The sequence below is a fragment of the Castanea sativa genome, chromosome 5 (genome assembly GCF_040712315.1).
Source record: "Castanea sativa cultivar Marrone di Chiusa Pesio chromosome 5, ASM4071231v1".
Lineage (NCBI taxonomy): Eukaryota > Viridiplantae > Streptophyta > Magnoliopsida > Fagales > Fagaceae > Castanea > Castanea sativa.
This window is the reverse complement of record NC_134017.1, coordinates 23,626,538-23,651,543: the sequence shown is the minus strand read 5'-3', so window position 1 is coordinate 23,651,543 and position 25,006 is coordinate 23,626,538. Positions and strand designations below refer to the sequence as shown.

The 25,006-nt window shown below is 33.2% G+C and overlaps 1 protein-coding gene across 1 annotated transcript; it reads left to right on the top strand.

Annotated features, from left to right (window-relative positions):
- The first annotated feature begins 15,369 nt into the window (after positions 1 to 15,369).
- LOC142635946 (pleiotropic drug resistance protein 1-like) lies at positions 15,370 to 22,939 on the top strand. The gene is made up of 24 exons (XM_075809985.1): positions 15,370 to 15,992; positions 16,091 to 16,211; positions 16,309 to 16,397; positions 16,496 to 16,580; positions 16,696 to 16,855; positions 16,979 to 17,055; positions 17,341 to 17,394; positions 17,487 to 17,577; positions 17,662 to 17,963; positions 18,069 to 18,350; positions 18,453 to 18,769; positions 18,859 to 19,019; positions 19,121 to 19,224; positions 19,310 to 19,460; positions 19,541 to 19,663; positions 19,754 to 19,896; positions 20,006 to 20,338; positions 20,552 to 20,842; positions 20,943 to 21,026; positions 21,127 to 21,260; positions 21,406 to 21,633; positions 21,729 to 21,900; positions 22,000 to 22,254; positions 22,370 to 22,939. Exons 1-24 carry the CDS (start codon positions 15,667 to 15,669, stop codon positions 22,631 to 22,633), a joined length of 4,347 nt encoding a protein of 1,448 aa, XP_075666100.1. The 5' UTR covers positions 15,370 to 15,666; the 3' UTR covers positions 22,634 to 22,939.
- The last annotated feature ends 2,067 nt before the right edge of the window (positions 22,940 to 25,006 follow it).

Sequence of the window (25,006 nt, the reverse complement as noted above, 5' to 3'; positions counted from 1 at the left end):
CTTTTGTAAGTTTAATTTTTTCCCCCTTATTCAAAGTGTGTTAATATATGTCACTATAATGAAGTATGATTTGATTTACTTTTGATGATATTATATAAAAAAAGAAAAATACTTTTGAGATGTTATAAAAATACATCAAAAAATTATTAAAAAATTTTAAATAAAAATTCCATGCATTTGCATGGGTTACAAGCTAGTATATATAAAAGCAAAGATCTCATGTGAGAGTGTATGAAGTTGTCACGTGGCACTCTAATATTGCGTTTAGCCTTTTTTTACTTCTTTTTATTAAGTTTTTTTTTTATTGTTATCCAGTAGATCATAGTAATTTATTTTTACTATCATGTAAATTTAACATTTTTTTACTTTTTTTTTATTAAGTATTTTTTTAATGTTACTTAATAGATCATAGTAATTTTTTTTTTTTTACTATTATATCAAATATGAGTTGTTCTTGACAATTAGACCAATTAGATCAAAACTTATTCACTACAAAATGGATTATCTTTTAAAAGTAGACCAAACTTTATGAAAAAGTCAAACTCAGTTATTACCTTATATTTTATGACCAAAGGTTGACCATTCAGACGTGCAAATCAAAGCAAAAACTGTTATCTTCTCACAAACTCTCTTCATCCTCTTTCGCGTATAGATGATACTTCTAAAAAATCTCATTATCATGAAATCATTTCTCCATTCTTCTCCAATTTCAATTCAACTTTTGTCTATCAATAATGTTCTACGCCATTTATGCAAACAAATTCTCTATTATCAATCAGTGCAACAAAAATATATATAAATTTTGAGATCTCTGAGGTTGTTGAAATAATTAACAAGTGCATATTTCTAAAATTTATAATAACAAAATATCTAATAAATAGCATATACTATATCACAAAATGTCATTAACTTAATATTTTCTTTAAAAAAATTCAATGATAGGAATGGTAAAAAACAGATCTTATACAAGAAATACCAAATACCGAAAGTACATGCAAAATAATTTTCATAAGAGGATTTATCTTTAAATAATAAGAAGACAATAGTAAAGATAAAATGCATTGAATAAGATCCTACGAAACAAGTTTGTTAATCGTTTTAAATTATACCCATCATTTACGTAAAAAATAATAATACATCATATTATTTATATTTAAAAAATAATACATATTAGTTTCAAAGTTCATTGCCAGATGTGAACTGTTAGGGTATTGCAACAATAAGTAACATTGATGCAATGAGTTGGTATTACATTTTGTGCGTACTTAGTGAAAGGAATGTTAAACTACAAGCAAGGTTATTTTGGTGTGTAAAATGTGAAACAAAAACAATTCTTTTGATCTCAAAGTTAGAGACACTCATATTAACTACATATTCTCTAAATATTTATAATATATTTATTTCACTGTAACTCCTACACATACACACAATTGTAAACTACTTCAGATATATGATTCAAATTAAAGTTTTTGATGCAATTGACAAAACAAAATTTGTGATATTTGATTGAGATGTCGAGAAAATTCTAAATAAATCTATAAGAAATCTTGTTAAAAAATAAACTGCTAAAAAATAAACTGAGGTACAACTTATTTAAATTATTTTAGAACTATTGATATTGAAAAAAGAATCTCATGTGATTTGAAAAAAAAAAAACAATTAGGAAAAAAATGGATTTTCCTACTTCATTTGAATGAATTTAATCTAAAGAATGATTTTGAAAATTACATAGTTGGTAAAAAATTTTATGCACCTTCAAATGACAAAAAGGTATGGAGGAAAAAAATATATACACAATCTAATATGTTATATTAATTCTTTTTGCTGCACTATTTCAAAAATAAATTTTTTTACAAAAAACTGTCACATCATTGAAATTTAATATAAATGCAAATACATACGAAAAATCTGAGTGACAAAGTCCAAACTTTGTAAGATCTAATCAAGAATCTCCTTGTGTCAATTCATTAGTGATTAATACAAATGATGCAACAAAAAGAAAAAATGATGAAAACTCAATTTGAATAGATATAGATGGATTAAACTTCAAACGTTGAAGATGGAGAAGCTGATGATGACAACAAGCATCACCATACCACAATAACAAAGCATTGAAGAAATTAAAAAAAAAAAAAAAATTGTAATGAAGTTTTTTATTACGTCACATAATAAAAATTAATAATATAGAATGAAGTAATATGCTTTTATCAAATTTTATTATACAATATTACTCTAAAATTGTTTTAATTATTGTTCATTACTTGAACAAAATAGTTATAATTGCTATATGTGTGCAATTTATAATTACTTTTTATGATGAAACTCATTATTAACAAAGTTTTATAATAAATATACTATAATATTTTTCAAAAAAAATTTATATAAAATATTACAACATTATCTGTGTATCTCATGAACAACTTACTAATTGAAGTAAATCGTTAAATAATGAGATTATGCCTCAGCAGCTCAACACCAAGTCATAAATCCAACAACACAGAAAGATTAAATAATATGAAGCATTATATCAGCTTTATTGCCGACAGAAGAGAGAAAAGGATGAGTCCAAACATTTGAAGCTTTCCAACCATGAGAAAAAACCATTAATATAACAATTGATGTAAATCGTTGCACAATGACATTATGCCTCAGCAACTCAACATCAAGTCATAAATCCAACAACACAAAGATTAAACAATATGAAGCATTGTATCAGCTTTATTGCCGACAGAAGAGAGAATATCCAGTTTATCTAAAAGACAATATAATTTAAATGGCATTTCACTGTTTATTTATGGGACAAGTCCTTTATGAGATATGAAAAAGAAAGACAAATGCCATGAATCATGTAATAGGTAAAAAATTAGAGATATGATATGTTCACAATATTTTCTTAATAAATTTTAGATTATAGGTTGTTATAGGTTGTTATTGGTGGGAAAAAAAAAAAAAAAACCAACAAATTTAAGTATTAGGTTGAAATTATAACCAATGACATCTTACACATAAAATATTGTAAATATAACACTTTACTATATTTTTTATTTTATTTTATTTTTTACTTTAGCTTTTCAGGAAAACTTTTTTCCTTACTTTTCAGTTTGTTTCTTTAAGATTGGGGTGGGCTAGCCACTAATATCATTTTTATTTATTTATCAATAATTACTCACTAAGTTAATAATTTGTAAAAACTATTATAAAATAGTTTGTTTCTCCAACAATTTTCAAGTAAATTGCAATTTTCTCCAAAAAAAAATCATAAATTGCAAGAACTATGACACATGAGTTTGCCACAAGTAGAGATGGCTCCATTGAGTAATGGATATTCAACCTACCCTATCCATTGAGTAATCAAATAATCGGTTCTTCATGCAAAGAAGATAATCGTATTGGTTTTGAATATTACCCAAATTTTTTGGGTTTAGATATTAGCCACAAATATGCGCGCCTGTACGCCTCTAGACTCTAGACTCTAGTAGAGGCAATTAGATCAGCTTGCCTCTTTTGACTTATCCTTTGATAATTGAAACAAAAGAGCTTTTACTATCATGAATCATGACTTGTTGGCTTTTGCTATTTGTGCCCCACGACCCATTACTACGAAAGAGTGAGCCAGCGACTTTCTTTTAATTTGGTAGATATTAATTTTGGACTGGACGGCATTGGATACGGAGAAAAATTAGTACCTATCATTTAATCATTTTCCAAATTACAAATCTCAACTTTCTTATTCAGAAAAAGGAAAAAATCAAACATTCTCTTTGGTTTTTTCCCCTCGTGTTAGCAAGGGGCGGCTTGATACATTTGAGACTTGAGAAGAAAATTAATTATTTTATTTCATAGGTAGATTTACCTGCATATACTATTAATCAATATGAACTATGTAGAATTTTTTTTTTAAAGTTTATAAACACAAAAATATTTGATAAAATTTTTTATATTTGTTAATGTGGCAGATTAATAGTAGTAAGTAAAATAATGATGTTAGTGATGAATCTAGTTGAAAACTAATAAAAGTTTGCTAATTCGACTATTGTGAAAAATGTTGTAATTTTTTTTGTGAACTGCTTTCTTTCTTTTCTTTTCTCTTTTAGAAGTTCTACATTTACGATGTTTTTCTTAACAAATCTTAGGTGTTAAGTTACTTCTTGTTTTCTATTTAAACCTACCACTAAAATTATTTTGTTGTTGTCAATAATAGCCCTTAACAATCTATTATTTAAGATATTTTTTTAAAAATGTTGTGAAAAATGTTATGTGCTTTATTTGTTAAGTTACTTCTTTCTCTATTTTATTTGTTTTTCATTTGATAAGAAAATATTATTTTATTTTTATTAATATTTTGACTTAATTAATACTATTGGCTAAAATTTAGAGATTTTTTATTATTATTATTATTTATTTTTTTTTTTTTACGTGGGGCCTTAGGCGGCCGCTTATACCATTGATCCGGACTGGTGTTTGCTTGACAAGGATGTTGAACCTTGACCAGAAAATTCAACTATCGTTTTTATCTAGAAGCAGCCCAGCTGAGAATGGTAAACAAAAATACGGAAACCATTTATTCTTTTAATAAATAAATAAATATTACTTTATGACCCATTAATTAAATTTTAATTGATGCTATGATTTAGAAAAAAAATAAGGGTCTCATCTTTATTATTTTCAAATACTACCTTTCCCTAGCCTAAGCCTTAAGTCAAAATTAGTAAATTAATCAACTGGGTATTTCTATTTCATATGTGATGATATCACTGCTTAGTTCATTACCTTCTTCTTCCATAAACAAAAAAACGAAAAAAAGAAAGAAAGAGCTAAACTACTGAGCTATGCAGCAGAGATGCAATGCTGGAATATGGTAACTCCCATTATTTTTCAAGAGCAGAGCACTGTTTTTGAGTTGAAAAGTAACCCAAATAGACTTTCACTATTTACTTCAAAATTTTTTTTTTTTTTGAGTAAATAGTAATAGAACAACACACGAATATAGTAATAATAGTGTTTTAAACCGAATTTATAATACATTACATAACAAGAGTATAACTACAAAAGAGTCTAACATTTATAGTTGTTGACAAGAGATTTACTTCAAAGTCAATAATTTAGTTTTCAAAAATAGTGATTATTAAGAGAACGAAAGTCCCAACAATCATGTATATATATATATATATATATATATATATATATATATATAGACAACCAGGAAACGGTCACCTCCCTGTTAGACCAACTACAAGACGTGGAATTGTCTACCGCAATATGTGGTGCAGCCTCATCCATCTTTATATGTTCTAGAAAGCAGGAATAACAAAGTAAGCCCAAAAAAAAAAAAAATGTTCTAGAAAATTTTAATTAATAAACTATTAAACTTGTATTTCTACCCTTCATAATTTGGTCAATCCCCATTCCTCGTGTTCTAGAAAGTTGGAATAACAAAAGAAAATTAACCAATAAATTTGGCATCTTCTGCTAAGCTTATTGGTTTAAAGATGAGACAAAAAATAACATTAAATAAATAAGTTAATAACAAAAATAAACTAACGAAATGCAAAGGTCATATAAGCTAGTAAATAAGAATATACATTTTTATTTTTTTTAGAATCTCATAGTTTACAAAAAAAAAAAAACAATTATGATTTTATTCAACTAAGTTTTGGAGTAAATAAATTTGTTTATATAAATGAGTAATTATTCAGTTCTCTTGGAACAATATACCCTCTTACATGAAGGGTGGATTCCATTCATGTAAGGTGAAAAAATTAATCTCGAAATATTAAATATTTCGTGATTATAAAATCGTGATTATAAAGACCAATCATCATGGAATAGATTACATTAATTGAAATTATTTTATCATAATTATTAAAAAATAAAAATTCAAAGTGTAAGATTGAATTTAATCAATCATGTGTTGGCTTTATTTCGTGCCAAATTTACTTGTATTTTAGCAATTAGATACCCTGTATTTAGGTGGGAATCATGTAAGGGTTGTGTGTGAGAGAGTGTGAAGAAAACTCAAGATATGTGCAAATCAAAAGAGTCTTGCGACTAGCTCGCAAATGACAAATTGCCAAAGTGGCACACGTGTGAAGCATGCAGGAAACTGAAGGGTCATGAAAGCTGGAGCACTACAGGACAAAAATATACAGTCTAGCCAGACAGTTAGCTCGCGACTCGTTCCAGTCATGAGGCTGAGTCGCCAGAATGCCCTATTTGGATGAAACCTGGCTTTTCACGTTCCTCACATACACTACTATAAATACCCTTATACCCATGAAATGTAGAGAGCTTTTAGACAGAATTTTGAAAGAGAAACCCTAGAGAAAATCAAGATTGACTCATACACAATCTTTATCATTTGATTCTCCAAATTCCTCTACTCTCACCCTCTCTATTGACATATCCTTGAGAGGTACATTTTGCCAAATCCTTATCTCAACATACTCATATTTGTGAGGAGGTATTTTGGTACTTGGGAAGTAGTTTAGAAATGACCAATTTACTTAGTTGATGCAATGGGCTTATGACGGGATCCGGGAAGCTAAAGAAGACAAGGTTAGGTGTAACCCTTTTGGAGCAAGAAGCTTGGAGGGCTTAGGTGCATTGGGTAGATTAGGCCTAGAGGGTCTTCTGCTATTTATGTATTCCAACTTTATTCTTTAGTGGATCATTTGACCGCTTGGAGGCCGGCGGAGAGGTTTTTCGCCGAGTTCTTCGGTTTCATTTTTGATAACACGTGCCGGTGTTATCTTTGTGTTTGCATCTCTCTTCCCTTACTTTTTACCTTTTAATTGTTGCTGCAATTGTGATTAATTACAGTTTAGAGTGTTTTACCTATTTGGTTATAGCTTATATTCATTATTCCGCACATATATTGTTTATGTATAAGCTTGTGTTGGTATTGTTAAATTTTAGGGTCTAAACATTCATTAGTGTTTACACACTAATTTAACTTTCACAAAGTTTACGTGATCTTGAATAGACATAATATAGCACTTTAGAATACAATAATGATGTTTTTGGATGAACCAAAGTTTGAGCAGCCCCTACCCATCCATAACATTATTTAGAATGCATTAATATTCTCACTTTATTCAACAACTCACCTCATTTCCAAAATAAATTTCTTTTTCTTTTATTAAACATATCTAAACTTTATATAAGTGAATAACAAGAGTAGGGTTTAATGATGAATAAATATACTAATGCAATTCTCGATTGGTGGCTAGTTGTGTCTAAATTCAAAGCGAAAGGAAAATCTCTTCTGAAGTCACAAAGAGGACCACAAACTCAACACTTTTGCCATCATTGTGGAATTCGAGGTCACACTAGACCAAATTGCCACAAGCTCAATGCATTAAAGAATGCCAGCTCTCAAAGGCCAAGAGGACAAAGAAAAGGCAAAGAGAATTGGACTGCCATGCACTCAAAAGAACGAGAAGTTGATCCTGATGGAAGGGATGTGATGAAGATGATTAATACCATCACTTCTTGTTTGGCAAGCTTCACTCAAAGGTTTGAAAGTCACAATTCTAGTACCCAATCCTCTAGGGATATCACCTCAAACGCAAGTGTCGTGTGGGTGAAAAAGGGTATACATGCATAAGCATTAGAACATGTCCATGCATCAATACTTCCTATCTATTATGACATTGTTTGGTTGTGTGCTTATGTTTCTACCATTCTAGCATGTTTTCATTGTTTGGTTGTTGTTATTAATTGCTTTGAGTGTTTGTTTCTTTTTGATAAATCTTTTCTTTTTGTTGTGTCAAAAATCTAAAAACACATAAAAAGTAGAAAATCCAAAAAGTTTGATCGGCATTATTGTGTTTTGCCACACACAAGTTTTGCCTTGTACCTTCGTACAAATGGCTTTGTGCATTTACAAGCATAGCTTGTTCTCTATGCACTCATATCATTGTGGGAAAAATCTTGACATCTATGTGATTGTTGTAAATAGATCTTCAAACTTGTCATGAATGATTAGTCAATAATTTTGTTGATCTTGAGACTTGCATAGACTTGTGCCTATATATCTTCCAACACTTTTATTTTTATTTTTCACTTAAAGAGCTCAACTAATGTTAAATCTCAAAATAAAAAGAGATAATGAGCTGTATAAGTCGTCGCACATACTAGTATTTGACTAGGAAAAAGGAAAAACGACTTATATGAAAATGTATGGTGCCCAAAGCCAAAGGCTTATTCGTCAAATTGAAATATCAAAAATTTCAGGCATCGATCTCAAAATGAGATTTATTGTTCAAAGAATGATCAAATGATATGAAATATAAGAAGCTAAAATGAAAACCTTCAAAGTTATGTAATCAAGTTTTGTGGGAGGTAATATATGTATACTTCTATAATGGAGATGGATCACTCTTCCTAGTGCTAATTGTGTATGTCTTGGTTGAATTGATCATTGAAGTTTCACATTAGACTAAGGACTATCTCATCTTTGGTACCCACACACATCACACATGTCTATATTTAATGAATGCCTTATTTATTTGTGTGATTGTACTTGATTAAATGTGTTGCACTTACTCAATCATATGTTGATCAAACCCAAAAAGATTTTTGAGTATTTTAATTGTTTTTGGAAAGTGTTTTTGTTTTGAAAAATTTCAAAATTTTCAAAAACTGTAGAACTCTGTTTTGGCGACTCACTCTCACGAGTCACTCTAATCGCGAGTCCCCAGTCGCGAGCTTACTTAGAAGCTTTTGCGACTCTCTAGTGAGTCAACTCCCCAGTTGCGAAAAAGTCTTAGAAAAATTTCAAAATTTTTGGGTCTTTAGCATTTTCACAACTTAGTTTGGTGACTAGTTCACGAGTGGAAGCTTTAGTCGTGAGTTTTACTCTGAATGCTTTGCGACTTCCTTTGTGACTTACTAGCGAGTGGACCTTCCAGTCGCGAAAAACACTTAGAAAATTTTTTCAAAATTTGTCACACCGGATTTTGGCGACTTGACCTGGCGACTTGTTCGCGACTCATTCCAGTCGCGAAAAACGCATGTTTTGCAAAAATAGGGTTAAATCCAAGACAGTTTTCAAAAAGTTTTCAATTTTCCCTTGTATCACGTGCTGTTTCATTGTCTTGTCCGCCTCTCCCTCTTCCAAAACCACCATTTTCACTAACAAAACCTCCATTTTCTTCATCAATCCTTCACCAATCTTCAAGAAAAGGTATGTGTTCTCTCTTTTTCTTAAAGTATTTCATGTTTCTAGCCCTTGATTTCTTGGATTTTGTGTTTTTGTTGAGATTTGAAAATATGATGTTAGAATATGGTTTGTTAATATTTTGTTGAGTTTGATGTATAGGTTTTGTTGGTTTTGGTAGTATAATGCCTATTATACATGTTTTGCATGTTTGTTTCTCACTTCTGTGCATTATACCATGTTTGTGTTGTGTTTTGCATATCATGTTTGTCTTCTAGACAGTTTCTTGTGTTTCTGTGGATTCCATAGAATACAGTGGTTGTAGGGATAATCATGTTTCTTTGATTGTGAAACATCATATGATTATGTGTTTTTACATTTTGTCCTAATTTGTGCACTTTTGCATTTGATGCACGTGCGCGCGCACGCACACACACACACACACACACACACACACACTCTTTCTCTCTCTCTCTCTCTCTCTCTCTCTCTCTCTCTCTCTCTCTCTCTCTCTCTCTCTCTCTCTCTCTTTGACATGTTTGAGTGCTTAATGTCATGATTCTATCATGTATTGAGCAATTATGTTTTTACATGTCATCTTTGGGTGGATTACACTCTAAATTTATGTTTTTAGGGTTGTGATTCAATATCCATTGTGTTGGTACTACCTGGTTACTAATTGAGTTTCTTATCATATTTTGTGCTCAATTTTGTGGTACTTGTTACTTTGTTTTTACAGATGACTCCAAAGAAGAAAACCATCGCACAACGCGTTGATAAGAGGAAGAAAATAGACAATATTCGATTCCACTCTACCCAACACTTTGAGAGATACAATCAGTTCTTTGAGAAGGCTCCAATCATCCAAGAGAGATTTGTGGACCTTGTTAATTTGAAGGACTGCATTATTCCAAGCTATTTTCAAGATAGAGGTTGCAAAAAGATACTTGGTGATCTCCCCAGGGTTTGTGAACCATTGATTCGGGAGTTCTATGCTAATGCTATTCTTTGAGAGGATGAAATAGACTGCTGGATTAGAGGCCATGAGTTCACCATTGAAGTGGAGGACATTGATGAAGTTCTTGGTTTTGAGGATCTTGAACATGATTTCACTCACTACAAGGATAGAATGTTCTCCATAGAGACAGTTCAATCCCATATTGGTGGTGTTAGAGAAGGAAGATGCCTCAACACAACTGCTTTTCCACCAAGTTTGAGGTGTCTTACATATATCATGATGTTTAATTTGTACCCAGTGAAGAAGATGACTACCATCATCAATGCTAGAGCCATATTTCTCATGGAGCTTCATGAAAATACCTACATTGACTTTAGTGCTCATGCATTCTCCATCATTGCCGATGAAACAAGGACAACTTCAAGGGAAAAAATTATTTTCCCTAGTCTACTAATGCAGCTCTTTCATGCAAAAGGTGTGGAAATTCCCCAAGACATCAGCCTTGTGCCTACTCCTTCGACTATCAATGCTCTAACAATCGCAAGGATCAAGCTTTGTCTTCCGAGTGATGAAGAGGAGGGTGATCAAGCACAAGGAGAGCCTATGAACACAAAGTCTGAAGCGGAAGGACAACCTTCAACTGCACGAAGTCGTGGTAAAAGGAGTAGAGCCTCATCATCTTCAAAAGTGACTCCAGATGCATTTCAAATCATTCTTGAGAGGATTGATGACCTGTGAGACGTTCAGAATGAGCACTTTGACAAGCTGACTACTATTCAAGAACAGATCAACTTGCTTTCAGCCAAGTTTGATAGCTTCATTGACTAGCCTTTCCTTTGGCCATTCCGGTAAAAAAGGGGGAGATATAGATGGAGTAGCTCTTGAGGGGGAGCCCTACCTTGAGGGGGAGCCCTACCTTGAGGGGGAGAAACTCGCGACTCGTTCCAGTCGCGAGGCTGAGTCGCCAAAATGCCATGTTTAGATGAAACCTGACTTTTAACATTCCTCACATACACTACTATAAATACCCTTATACCCACGAAATGTAGAGAGCTTCTAGAGAGAATTTTGAGAGAGAAACCCAAGAGAAAATCAAGATTGACTCATCCACAATCGTTATCAATTAATTCTCCAAATTCCTCTACTCTCACCCTCTCCATTGACATATCCTTGAGAGGTACATTTTGCCAAATACTTATCTCACTATACCCATATCTGTGAGAAGGTATTTTGGTGCTTGGGAAGCAGTTCAGAGATGACCAATTTACTTGGTTGATGCAATGGGCTTATGGCGGGATCTGGGAAGCTAAAGAAGACAAGGTTAGGCGTAACCCTGTTGAAGCAAGAAGCTTGGAGGGCTTAGGTGCATTGGGTAGATTAGGCCTAGAGGGTCTTCTACTATTCATGTATCCCAACTTTATTCTTTAGTGGATCATTTGACCGCTTGGAGGGCGGCGGAGAGGTTTTTTGCCAAGTTCTTCAGTTTCCTCTTCGATAACACGTGCCGGTGTTATCTTTGTGTTTGCATCTCTCTTCTCTTACTATTTACCTTTTAATTGTTGCTGTGTTTGTGATTAATTATGGTTTAAAGTGTTTTACCTATTTGGTTATAGCTTATATTCATCATTCCGCACATATATTGTGTATGTATAAGCTTGTGTTTGTATTGTTAAATTTGAGGGTCTAAACATTCATTAGTGTTTTACACACTAATTAAAATTTCACAAAGTTTACGTGATCTTGAATAGACATAATATGGCACTTTAGAATCCAATTATGATGTCTTTTGATGAACCAAAGTTTGAGCGGGCCCTACCCATCCATAACATTATTTAGAATGCATTAATTTCTTTTATGAGAAGAAATTAGATTCCACTTGTTGTAACAATTTAACTATAGAAAAAAATGGCAACTTGTCACCTAATCAACTTTTGATTTGTGGAAAAAAAAATATTATACTTGGTATTAATCTGAACTTGGATTGATTAGCATTTTGACACATCATCAATAATTAAGTATATAAAACAATAGTGTTATTGATCAATATTTATTTAAATATAATGGGGTGACAAATCCAACCACCCTTTTCACAATAAATGAATAGAATTTTATAAATTATATGGTTGAGTTATCCTAAGAATTTTAGAAAAATTTCTTTAAATAAAGAAAGAAAAGAAATTGCTCCATTTCCAACACCCCCAACTTTACCTCTCTCTCTCTCTCTCTATATATATATATATATACACACACACACACACACACCTAACTTTATTTCTTTCCAAATGTGTAATATTTTTTTAGATTCATGTTTTGAATAAATTTAAAATCTAATTTATTTTTAAGATAAGCTTATATATCATTATCTAAATCTCATGTTTTTCATGAGAACTTGTACTATTTTTAATTTATTTATCTTTAAGTAAAATAACTCAATGAAAATAAGTTATCCCAAGGTATATGTCAAAGAGAATATTAAAGTAAATAAATTTACTATACCAATAACTTTGTAGCTCATTAACATTGCTCAATTCTCCTTATTCAGTTATCCCCATGTGGAGAAATTTGTCCAAATACACCCACACCCACTTGTTGTAAGGGAAGAAAATAATACAGTAAATAGTATTATTTAATTCTCTCAAGACCGAGAACTTGAGGTTTAAATCTCTCTCCCCTACTTGTAGTAAGGGAAAAAAAGAAAAAAGAAGAAGAAGAAGAAACCTTGGTGATGTTGTTTACTTCTTTCAATACACTTGTTTTTGAACCCCTCCACTTGCACTTGTAGTATTAAAAAAAAAAAAAAAATCCCATCTGGTAGTTGTTGTAAGAGGGAAAAGAAACTTTAACTTTTATCAAGACTAGTAATGGATTTGTGTGATGTGCAGATAATGCTGTATGCTACCATGTGAGAAGGTTATATAAGATGTTCAAAATATTTCATAGTAATAACATGAAGTAATGTTGTGATAACATGAAGAGGGTTTTGTTAAATTAATGGTGTAATGCAAAATTACGGGGATGAAGAATTTAGAGTATAGAATAAACGTCATAAAGTAGAAATGAGTTATTATGTAGTGTAATAACTAATAAATTGATTGTTTGTTTAATCATAGCTTTTGTTTCTTCAATGCATTGGAGTTAGCATAATTTTTTTTTCTTTGCTTAGAAGCATAAAATTTTTATAATAGGGAAATGTTAATGTTAATTTTTTTTTTTTTTTTTTTTTTTTTTTTTTTTTTTTTTCCTGTTAAGAATACTAAGTATTTTTAACACACATACGGGGAGAGGGTGAGAAGGTTTTTTAAAGAAACTTATGGAAATATCATGGAAAATATATGATGTTACGTTTTCGTTATTGAAATATGATGTTGGTATGTTATACACTCAATGAAAATAATAATATCCTACTAATAGAATTTTATTATAATCCAAAAAATATATAAAAATGTGAGGTGGAAAGTTAAATGAAAAATTACTCATAAATGCAGACTTTGATGAGGCAGAAGTCTAAATGAGAGAGACTTAAGGAATGTGTCACATCACATGAGGTCTTTGCTATTATTAATTAATTAATATATATATATATATATTTATATATATACACACTGTTTTTTTTTTAAATAGTGTAATAATAATTAAATTGCTAACAAAAGATTGGCTTCAAACACATGAATGAATGTATTTTTGAGTCATGAGAAACGTTGTAAATAGAAGCGGCGTCTCTTTTTCAAGTCCAAAGGGCAAAAGTGACATTGAAATTGAATTTCTACCTTTTGAACATATAAGAGCATCCACAGCAGTGGAGCTAAATAGCTATATTGCTATTTTAGCTCCACTCAAACCCCAAAAACCCACCTGCAGCAGTGGAGGCAAAGCTAAAAAATTTTAGCTTTGCGCTACAGTGCTCACGTATTAATACATGAGCACTGTAGCCGAGAGTTATAAAAAAAAAAAAAGAATTTTTTATTCGGGCATGGATTAAAATATAATAGATCAGGTCTTTTCCATTTCACGCTCCCCTCTCTTTTCTCTTCAGTCACTCCGGAACTCAAGTCTCTCCATTTCACTCTCTCCTCTCTCTTTCTCTTCACAGTCACTCTCTGAAGCTCACCGCCGCCGACGCAGTCTTCAACGTCAGCTGAGACCCACGCCGATCAACCCTCTCAAAGCTCTCAACTCTCAACTCTCTCAAGCTCACCACCGATCAACCCTTAGCCCACGCCGATCAACCCTCAGCCCGCACCGATCAACCCTCTCAACTCTCAACTCTCTCAAGCTCACCGCCGATCAGATCCACGCCGATGTCCAGTCCACCATCTCAATGCTCACCCAATGCCGATTCACCGCCGATCAGCCTTCGCCTCAGACCCACTTCTCTTCCGCCGATCAGACCCACGCCGATGTCCAGTCCACCATCTCAATGGTCACCCAACGCAGATCCGCCGATCAGCCTCTGCCTCAGACCCACTTCTCTTCCGCCGATCAGACCCACGTCGACACTGTCCTCCTCACCGAAGCCCAGCTCTATGATTGGTGATTTTTTATTTTGTTTATAATTGGTGATTTTGTTTGGTCTGGGTTGAGGAAAAAGATTGGAGATTTCGGTTGGTTTTTTTTTTTTTTGGTTGCTGTGGACTGGTGGTGGTGGTGGTGGTTGTGACGGTGGCTGATGGTAAAAGTGGTTGTGGTTGGTGTTGTGAATGTTTTTTGAGTGGTAGGATATATTATTTTATTGTTGAAGATATATTATTTTATTGTAATGTTTATATTATTTTATTGTGTTAAAAGTTAATATAGATCCACTGCTGCAGCATGTGTGTAGATATGTATAAGTAAAATAGATAAAGTAACTTTTGGTGAAGCTAAAAAGTTAATTTTTTAGCTCCACTGCTGTGGATGCTCTAAGTTGGTTTGTGTAAGGGGAAAAAAAACCAATAACCTTTTATCCAAGATTTGTATGTTAATTAGTGTAATACTAGTAATTAAATTGCTAATTATAAGTTGGGTACGCAAGAATGTATATATATATTTTTTTGAAAAGAAGAATGTATATATTTGGAGTTTACGAAAAACGTGTTCAAAATAAGTGGCACTTATTTTTAAAGTCCATCGACCAAAAAAAAGTCCGTGGACCAAAGGTGCCACTTTAATTGAATATTTTACCTTTCAACGCATGATTTTCCGCGCTCCAGTTTTCAGAAAATATCCTAAGAAACTTGCACACTTCCATGTCCTCTATATATTTGTCACCAATAATGTTTCTTCATGACCATTGTTGGGAGAAGTTCCAAACCAACATACAGGGAAAAAAAAGCATAAAGAGTTTGATCGTCTGTTTATTCTTCCAAACCAACATACAGAGAAAATAAAAACTCTTTCTGGATTTTGGTGGGCTTTTGCAGTTATTGCTATAGAGTTCCAGTCTTTGGTTTTAGCCATAAAGTTTGAACATTTACACACATTGAATTGAATTCTGAAGAAATATATATATATATATATATATATATATATATTTCTGGGGGGACTTAGTGGGTTTTGGCTGTTGGTTGTAATGGAAGGGGGTGACATTTACAGGGCTAGTAATAGTTTAAGAGTGAATAGTTCTTCCCTATGGAGGAACAACGCTGTGGAAATTTTCAACAGGTCTTCACGTGAAGAAGACGATGAAGAAGCTCTCAAATGGGCTGCCCTTGAAAAGCTTCCTACGTTTGATCGTCTAAGAAAAGGTATATTAACTACCTCAAAAGGTGAGGCTAATGAAATCAATATAGAAAGTCTTGGATTTGAAGAAAGGAAGCAATTGCTCGAGAGGTTAGTGAAAGTAGCTGAAGAGGACAATGAGAAGTTCTTGATGAAGGTCAGGAACCGGATAGATAGGTAAGAGTTCTGCCAATTTATGCTTCAAAATTTTCACATATAGTTTGGTTTGTACTGTAATGGATTTTAATTTCTCTGGTTTCATTGAATTTAATTAGAGTTGGAATTGATCTTCCAACAATTGAAGTACGATTTGAGCACGTAAATGTTGAGGCAGAGGTACATGTGGGTGGCAGAGCTTTGCCTACATTCCTTAACTTCAGTGTTAATATTGTAGAGGTAAACAGCAGCAAAATATGTACTAGTCAGTTACACAATTTTGCTTTCGAAGTGTTTCTGTTAAGTTGTTATTGAATTTACTTTTCACTGTGTGCAGGGTTTTTTAAATTTTCTCCATATTCTTCCAAGTAAAAAGAAACACTTGTCTATCCTACAAGATGTTAGTGGAATCATCAAGCCTAGAAGGTGAGAAATCAACCTCAGCTATAATATGCATTGGACTCTGGATGTTTACAATTAGTTTCTGGGAATCCATTTTTATTTTCTGCATATGTATTTTGCAGAATGACATTGCTATTGGGTCCTCCAAGTTCTGGCAAGACAACACTCTTGTTGGCTTTGGCCGGAAAGCTTGACCCCGATCTAAAGGTGAAAATAATTTGATTTCAGCTTCAACTCTTCCTTGAATTTGCAATTCTTTACTATATTTAAATCTTTAGTATCATCTCTAATTAAAAGAAAAAAATACAAAATTCTTCTTCAGTTGTCTGGGAGGGTGACTTACAATGGCCATGGCATGAATGAGTTTGTACCCCAGAGAACTGCTGCCTATATCAGTCAATATGATCTTCATATTGGAGAAATGACTGTAAGAGAGACCCTGGGCTTCTCTGCAAGGTGCCAAGGGGTCGGATCACGCTATGGTCAGTTGATTAATTATGGGATCACTTATTTTATAGATTTCCTTCAATATAAATTTCTAGATGAACTGTCATGAGTATTATGTAATATTAGGAAAGATTGACCGTTGCTTTGGAAAACTGCAGATATGCTAGCAGAGTTGTCCAGAAGAGAAAAAGAGGCAAATATCAAGCCAGATCCAGATATTGATATCTACATGAAGGTGAGGCAAAAGCTATTGACCAATAATTTATATCTTTAGCTTATCGAGAAATTTATAGTACTAGTTTTTCCCTTCTGAGGAAACTGTATCTGGACCTCATTTAATAATTGAGATTCCAAAAATAATAATAATGGTTGTAACTGTAATCTTTGGCATAATTCATATTATAGTTGATTATTTATGTTCAGTTTTGGATTGAGTAGCATCTTTAATTTTATTCGTAAGATAACTTATTCAAGTGAGTGATTGTGGCTTTCTTTTGTTTATTGACTTCTAATATATCAGGCTGCCACAACTGAAGGCCAAGAGGCAACAGTGGTGACAGATTATACATTAAAGGTAACATTGCCCGTTTTGGCATAGGCTTATGACTATTAAGACACAGTAAACATAATATGCGTTTGTTTCTTTTATTTGCTTCAAATATACAGGTTTTGGGTTTAGATGTGTGTGCTGATACCATGGTAGGAGATGAAATGATAAGGGGTATTTCTGGTGGACAAAGGAAGCGTGTTACAACAGGTATATCGAATCAATAGCAAATAGAATTCAGTTTAGTTGATATGAAATTGGATGTATGCTAATCTATATTGATTCAAATTATAGGGGAGATGTTGGTTGGACCAGCAAAGGCATTGTTTATGGATGAAATATCAACTGGATTGGACAGTTCAACAACTTTTCAAATTGTGAATTCACTCAAGCAATATGTTCACATTCTTGATGGAACAGCAGTCATCTCTCTACTGCAGCCAGCACCAGAGACATATAATCTTTTTGATGACATTATTCTCCTCTCTGATGGCTACATTGTGTACCAAGGTCCCCGAGAGCTAGTTCTTGACTTTTTTGAATCCATGGGTTTTAAATGTCCGGACAGAAAAGGAGTGGCTGATTTCTTGCAAGAGGTTAGTGTAAATATATTCTTTTTTTATCTCATCCATACTAATAAAAAACTGAAGGATGAGCCTTACATGTGGAGTTCTCATTTGTATTATCTGTGATTATGATAGGTGACATCAAGGAAAGATCAGGAGCAGTACTGGGCACGCAAAGATGTGCCTTACAGTTATGTCAAAGTTGAGGAATTTGCTGTGGCACTCCATTCATTCCATGCTGGCAGGAGTATAGGAGATGAACTTTCAGTTCCATATGACAAGAGTAAAAGTCACCCAGCTGCTTTGACAACCAACAAGTATGGTGTTAACAAGAAGGAGTTGTTAAAAGCTAATTTCTCAAGAGAATACTTGCTGATGAAAAGGAATTCATTTGTTTATATCTTCAAGCTTTCACAAGTGAGTTTAAAACTTAATTTTTGACTCTTGATTTATTTGCATTTAGTAGGATTTTGATATTGATATTTTGTTTGTTTGTTTGTTTGTTTTTTGTGCTTTCAGCTTTTTCTAATGGGACTGATTGCAATGACAATTTTCCTACGGACAAAGATGCCTCGTGATTCAGTAAACGATGGAGGAATTTATACGAATGCTTTGTTCTTCACTGTGATTACGATTATGTTTAATGGAATGGCAGAGATTACAATGACGATTGTAAAGCTTCCTGTCTTTTACAAGCAAAGGGATCTCCTCTTCTATCCTTCTTGGGTATATGCTCTTCCAACATGGATACTCAAGATTCCAGTAACATTTTTAGAAGTTGGTGTTTGGGTTTTTATGACCTATTATGTCATTGGATTTGATCCAAGTCCTGGAAGGTAATTATAATAATATTGTAGCTCGTTTAGATATTGGTTTAGCTTGTGTGTTATATTCTAATCAATATGTTCAAATGTACATATTGCAGGTTTTTTAAACAATACCTTTTGCTCTTACTTGTAAACCAAATGTCTTCTGCCTTATTCCGAGCTATTGCAGCAATGGGTAGAAACATGATTATCGCCAACACTTTTGGGGCCTTTGTACTACTCTTACTTTTTGCCTTAGGTGGCTTTATACTTACCAAAGGTAACAATATACTAAACTGAGAAATTTATTTAAACCTTTTTTCAGTTTGTTACACTATACCTTTAAGAACTGCCTTTTCATCTGTTGACTTACTTCTTCAGATGATATAAAGAAATGGTGGATATGGGGCTACTGGATGTCGCCTTTGATGTATGGGCAAAATGCAATAGTGGTGAATGAGTTCCTGGGCGGAAACTGGAGAAATGTATCTTCTTGACTATGCATCTGAAAATTTATGCTGTCTTCCTGTTAATAACAAGCTAATGCTTGATTAAATTGCAATAATATAGGGTAGCACAACAGAAGAACTGGGAATTTCAGTTTTGAAGTCTCGTGCATTCCCCACTCAAGCATATTGGTATTGGATTGGCATAGGAGCACTAGTTGGATTCTTACTAGTTTTCAACATTATTTTCACTCTGGCTCTTACTTATCTTAACCGTGGGTATCTCCACCTTTTCCGTTATACTTTGTATAAATTTAGGAGCATTTTTGTTAATGATGTACCATTTGTTGTGCAGCAATTGGAAAGACACAGACTGTAAAATCAGATGAACCAGAAAGCAATGAACAAGGGCAGAGGATAGGAGAAGGCATACAGTTAACACTCAGAGGAAACAGCTCAAGTCACCATTCCCACATAGGTAATATGTTGCAAATATTGTGCATTGTATCTTGTGAGTATCAAAGTTTTATTGCCTTTTAGTTTCCATCTAAAGTTAATGGACGTGCAGGGAGTAGGAGGATAAGTAGCTCATCCGCAAGGTCAGGAGCTGAAATTAATGCCAATACTAATGGGAAAAGAGGAATGGTTCTTCCATTTGATCAACATTCTATCACGTTTGATGATATTATATACTCTGTTGACATGCCACAGGTAACTCAAGTCATAAATATCTTAAATTGAAAAAATTTCTTGTAGTCTTTCAATAATATTTTCCCAAAAGCAGAAACTTGAGACTTGACTATTTTGATTAATCTTATAGGAAATGATGAGCCAGGGTGTTGTTGAGGATAAATTGATGCTTTTGAAGGGTGTGAGTGGTGCTTTTAGGCCAGGTGTTCTCACAGCTCTGATGGGTGTTAGTGGTGCTGGTAAAACAACTTTGATGGATGTGTTGGCTGGTAGGAAAACTGGTGGATATATTGAAGGGAACATCACAATATCAGGATTCCCAAAGAACCAGGAAACATTTGCTCGAATTTCTGGGTACTGTGAGCAAAATGACATTCATTCTCCTCATGTTACTGTGTATGAGTCCTTGCTTTACTCAGCATGGCTCCGCTTATCCTCCGAAGTTGATTTAGAAACCAGAAAGGTTGGTATCTAAAAGGTCACTTAGCTTCATGGTTTTTCTATTTGCATTTTTTCCTACTTTCTTTAGTGCAATCGATTGAGCTCAATAAATCAGATTCTATTGTTAATTGTTAAGCATGATTCCATAAAGAAGACGTTTGGGTTTGCAATAAAGATCTTGACTATTATATCACTACCAAAAATCCTGATTCATGGTTCTAACAAACGGTTGCAGATGTTCATTGAGGAAGTCATGGAGCTTGTGGAGCTAAAGCCATTGAGGAATGCACTAGTTGGGTTGCCTGGTGTGAATGGTCTCTCTACTGAGCAACGCAAGAGGCTCACTATCGCAGTTGAGCTTGTGGCAAACCCCTCCATAATATTCATGGATGAGCCAACTTCAGGTCTAGATGCAAGAGCTGCTGCAATTGTTATGAGAACAGTTAGGAACACAGTGGACACTGGAAGAACAGTTGTGTGCACCATCCATCAACCAAGCATTGACATATTCGAAGCTTTTGATGAGGTAAGGACTATTAACTATCAATAGGCTAGGTGCAAATGTGTTGGTTAACTTGGTTTTCTTCTAGATTTGAGTATGACACATATGTAACATGTATATGCAGCTTTTCCTAATGAAACGTGGAGGACAAGAGATATACGTTGGGCCATTGGGACACCACTCAAGCCATCTTATAAAGTATTTTGAGGTAGCATTCTTTGAAGATCAAAACTACAAACATCCAACAGCCATAAATCTTTGTCTATGTTGTATATTTCCTAATGCATATACCTTTCCTTCGCTTCTAGAGTATTGAAGGAGTCAAAAAAATTAAAGATGGTTACAATCCAGCAACCTGGATGTTGGAAGTTTCATCTTCAGCAGAGGAAATAACTTTGGGTGTGGATTTTACTAATGTGTACAAAAACTCAGAGCTGTACAGGTATGTTCAATGTTATATTAAATGCTTTATAAGACTGAAAAACAATTCTACCATCTGGGCAATGTATAAATAAGTTCTTTTTTTGTAGTCATGTTCTTTGAATTTAAGGCTAAAACTTCTATTGATTGTGTGGTATATTCATTAGGAGAAACAAGGCATTGATTCAAGAGTTGAGCAAGCCTACTCCTAATAAAAAAGAACTCTATTTCCCAACCCAATATGCACAACCATTTTTCACTCAATGCATGGCTTGCTTGTGGAAGCAACGCTGGTCCTATTGGCGCAACCCATCATACACTGCCGTGAGATTTATGTTCACAGTTTTCATAGCGTTGACATTTGGGACAATTTTTTGGGACCTTGGTACCAAGACGTAAGTTATTGCTACAAACTATAAAACTTTGCGAAATTTTGAACAATCCATTGGTTTACTACTACATTTTAATACCTTTAAGATTCAAATTGCAGCGAGAGGCAACAAGATTTAACAAATGCAATGGGTTCCATGTATGCTGCTGTTCTCTTCCTTGGTGTCCAAAATTCTATGTCAGTGCAGCCTGTAGTGGCAATTGAACGAACTGTCTTCTACAGAGAAAGAGCTGCTGGAATGTATTCTGCATTGCCATATGCATTTGCACAGGTAACTAGAGTCACATCTTGCAAGCTTAACCTATATAAATTTACAGTATTAGTATACAATAACTATGTATGTTAATGCAACTTAGTGTCTTTGTCACAGGCTGCAATTGAGCTCCCATATATTTTTGCACAAGCTATATCTTATGGCGTCATAGTTTATGCAATGATTGGGTTCGAATGGACTGTTGCCAAATTCTTTTGGTATCTATTTTTCATGTACTTCACATTGCTATATTTTACCTTCTACGGCATGATGACTGTGGCTGTGACGCCAAACCACCATATTGCTTCCATAATAGCAAACTCATTCATTATAATATGGAATCTATTTTCAGGATTCATAATCCCGCGACCAGTAAGTATTTTCCACTTTTGATGTGCAAGTTTTCATGTGTACAAATATATCTAACAATTACTAACTTTTTTTCATTTTTTCTTTTCCTTTCATTAATCTACTTGGAAATCAACAGAGGATTCCTGTATGGTGGAGATGGAACTACTGGGCATGTCCAATAGCTTGGACTTTGTATGGATTGGTTGCTTCACAATTTGGAGATATAGAGGACTTGATGATTGACGGCAGTAAAGAATCAGTGAAAGAGTATGTTAAAAGCTCTTTGGGATTCAAGCATGATTTTCTAGGAGTGGTTGCAGGTGTAGTTGCTGGGATTGCTGTACTCTTTGCGTTCATCTTTGCAGTTTCCATCAAGGTGTTCAATTTCCAAAGGCGATAGAAAGTTGTTTTGATTATTTTGTATAGTATGTTTTTAGGATTAATGCTATCCAGCAAGATCAAGATGTTTTGTCTCTTACACCAACAAGATGTATCTTGAAGCCTTTTATTATTGTTATTACTATTTATTATTTATTTTATTCAAAGCACTTGGATTATTGATATTAGTATGTTTTAGGATTCATGCTATCCAGCAAGTCCAAGTTGTTTCGTCTCTTGCACCAACAAAATGTACCTTAAAGCACTTGATTATTGTATTACTTTTTTTTTTTATTTGTAATAGTTATTATCCACAAATTGTTTTAAACAACTTTACACAATCCAAAAAACAACCAGTGATTTGAAGTCACAATTTTCACTTGACTTCAAGTCACGGTTTCAGTTTTTTTTTTTTAGCTCATCCACAACTGAAGAATAAGCATTAGTCAACTCATTCACATCCTAAACTTTAATATGATCACCCTTTCACCGTCCCCCATCTCTCTCTCTCTCTCTCTCATCCTTATTCTTCTTCAGCTCTTCTATGTATAGACTTAGTCCTCATTTGAAATCCTCTAATTTCTTTCCAACTCACATACCATGGAATATAAGACCTAGAGTCGGGCATAAGTAGCTACTACCTTCTCATGGGTATCCTTCACTTGGGCTTCGTCAATAGAATGCTTCTTCTCATTGGTATCCCTCACTTGGGCTAAGTTAGACTCGTAAATTTGAACATGGTGTGAAAATAGTTGCTCTTAGATGGACTTCACATTAGATTGAAGGAATGTGAAAATAGTTGCTCTTAGATGGTTTTTACACTCAATTGGGCTAGCTAGTTGGACCAATACATAATATACCCCGATATATCTTTAACATATGGCTTGTGAAAGCACAAGATTGCGGGACATAGGATACAAGATTGAGGAATTGAGTAATTTAGCCCTTCTTAGACAAAGATCGAGGGTTGAAATATAGAATAAGGAAACTTTGATCTATTGTCCCCAAAATAACGTTCTTTTTTCTTTCTTCTTTTGTGTTGGTAAATTCTATAGTTACAATAGCCAGTAGGAAGGGAGAATTTTAATTCTACACTTTTAAATTAGAAACGTCAGAATGTATTAGTTGAGTTACAAAGTTCTTGACCATGTTATGCTCTTTTATTATAAACAACTTATATTTTACTGCAGAACATGAAGTCGCTTCATCTAGCCTGCACCAAATACTACAAATCCCCAAAAGTTATCCAAATTTATATTTTCATGACTGAAAAGTAGCATCTTTTACTCTTTTTTTACTAGTGATATATAACGATTAATCCATTGCGAGCTATTTATCCATGTTTTGTGAAGCCATTTGATAGACAAGCTACAAATGTACTTGCAGGTTGTAAATGACTAAATGGTAGGATTTTTTTTTTATTATTTATTTCTATTATTGAGAAAGAATTTCAACCTATGAAATCCGATAAATGTTATTTGATACAACTAATAATGGGCATCGCACAAATAATCCTGTAAGCTTCTTGTGGGAAAGTTATATAGAATGTTCAAAATATTTTAAAGTAATAATATCAAGTAATGTTGCGAAAACATGAAAGAGGTTTTTGTTAAATTAATTATGTAATACAAAATTAAGGGATGAAGAATTTAGACTATAGAGTAAATTGGAATTAGTTATTATGTGGATTAAAAAGTTGATTGTTTGTTTAATCATAATTTTTGTTACTTTGTTTTAGAAAGTGTCAACCTATGACGTCCACTCTTAATGATAACTATTTATCATCAGACCAAAACACCAATTAGTTTTTTATGTAGGCAAGGATTGAACCTCAGATCTCTTATTCAACTATCAAAGACTTTACCAGTTGAGCTTAATATCATATTAATTTATTTTATATCATATTAATGTTTAGTTGTCTTATGGAAATATCATAGAATTTTATAATAAAATTCCATTAGTATGATATAACTATTTTCATGGAGTATTTAACCTACGATAATCATACTTCAATAACATAAATATTACATAGATTCTACCGCCCCAAACTATATTTTTTATTGCACTTTGCATCATAAACTTTGGATTTCCATTCAAGTTAATGGCAAACTTAACATCGGTGCAAAGTGTAACAGGGGGTCATTGTTTAGGGTGCAAAACGTGCATTCAAAAAGCTTAGGGTGCAACATATAATCTGGAGTATAGTTGAGGGTGATAAAATGTACTATACCCTATAAATGAGAAATTATTTTAATTATAAAGTTGATATATGTATTAACTCTATGTATAACTAGTATTATTTCCGTGCGATGTATGGCTTGATGAAGATTCATATATAAGCTAAATTGTTTTTAAAATAATTAAAACAAAATAATCAAATAAATAGTAATAAAAA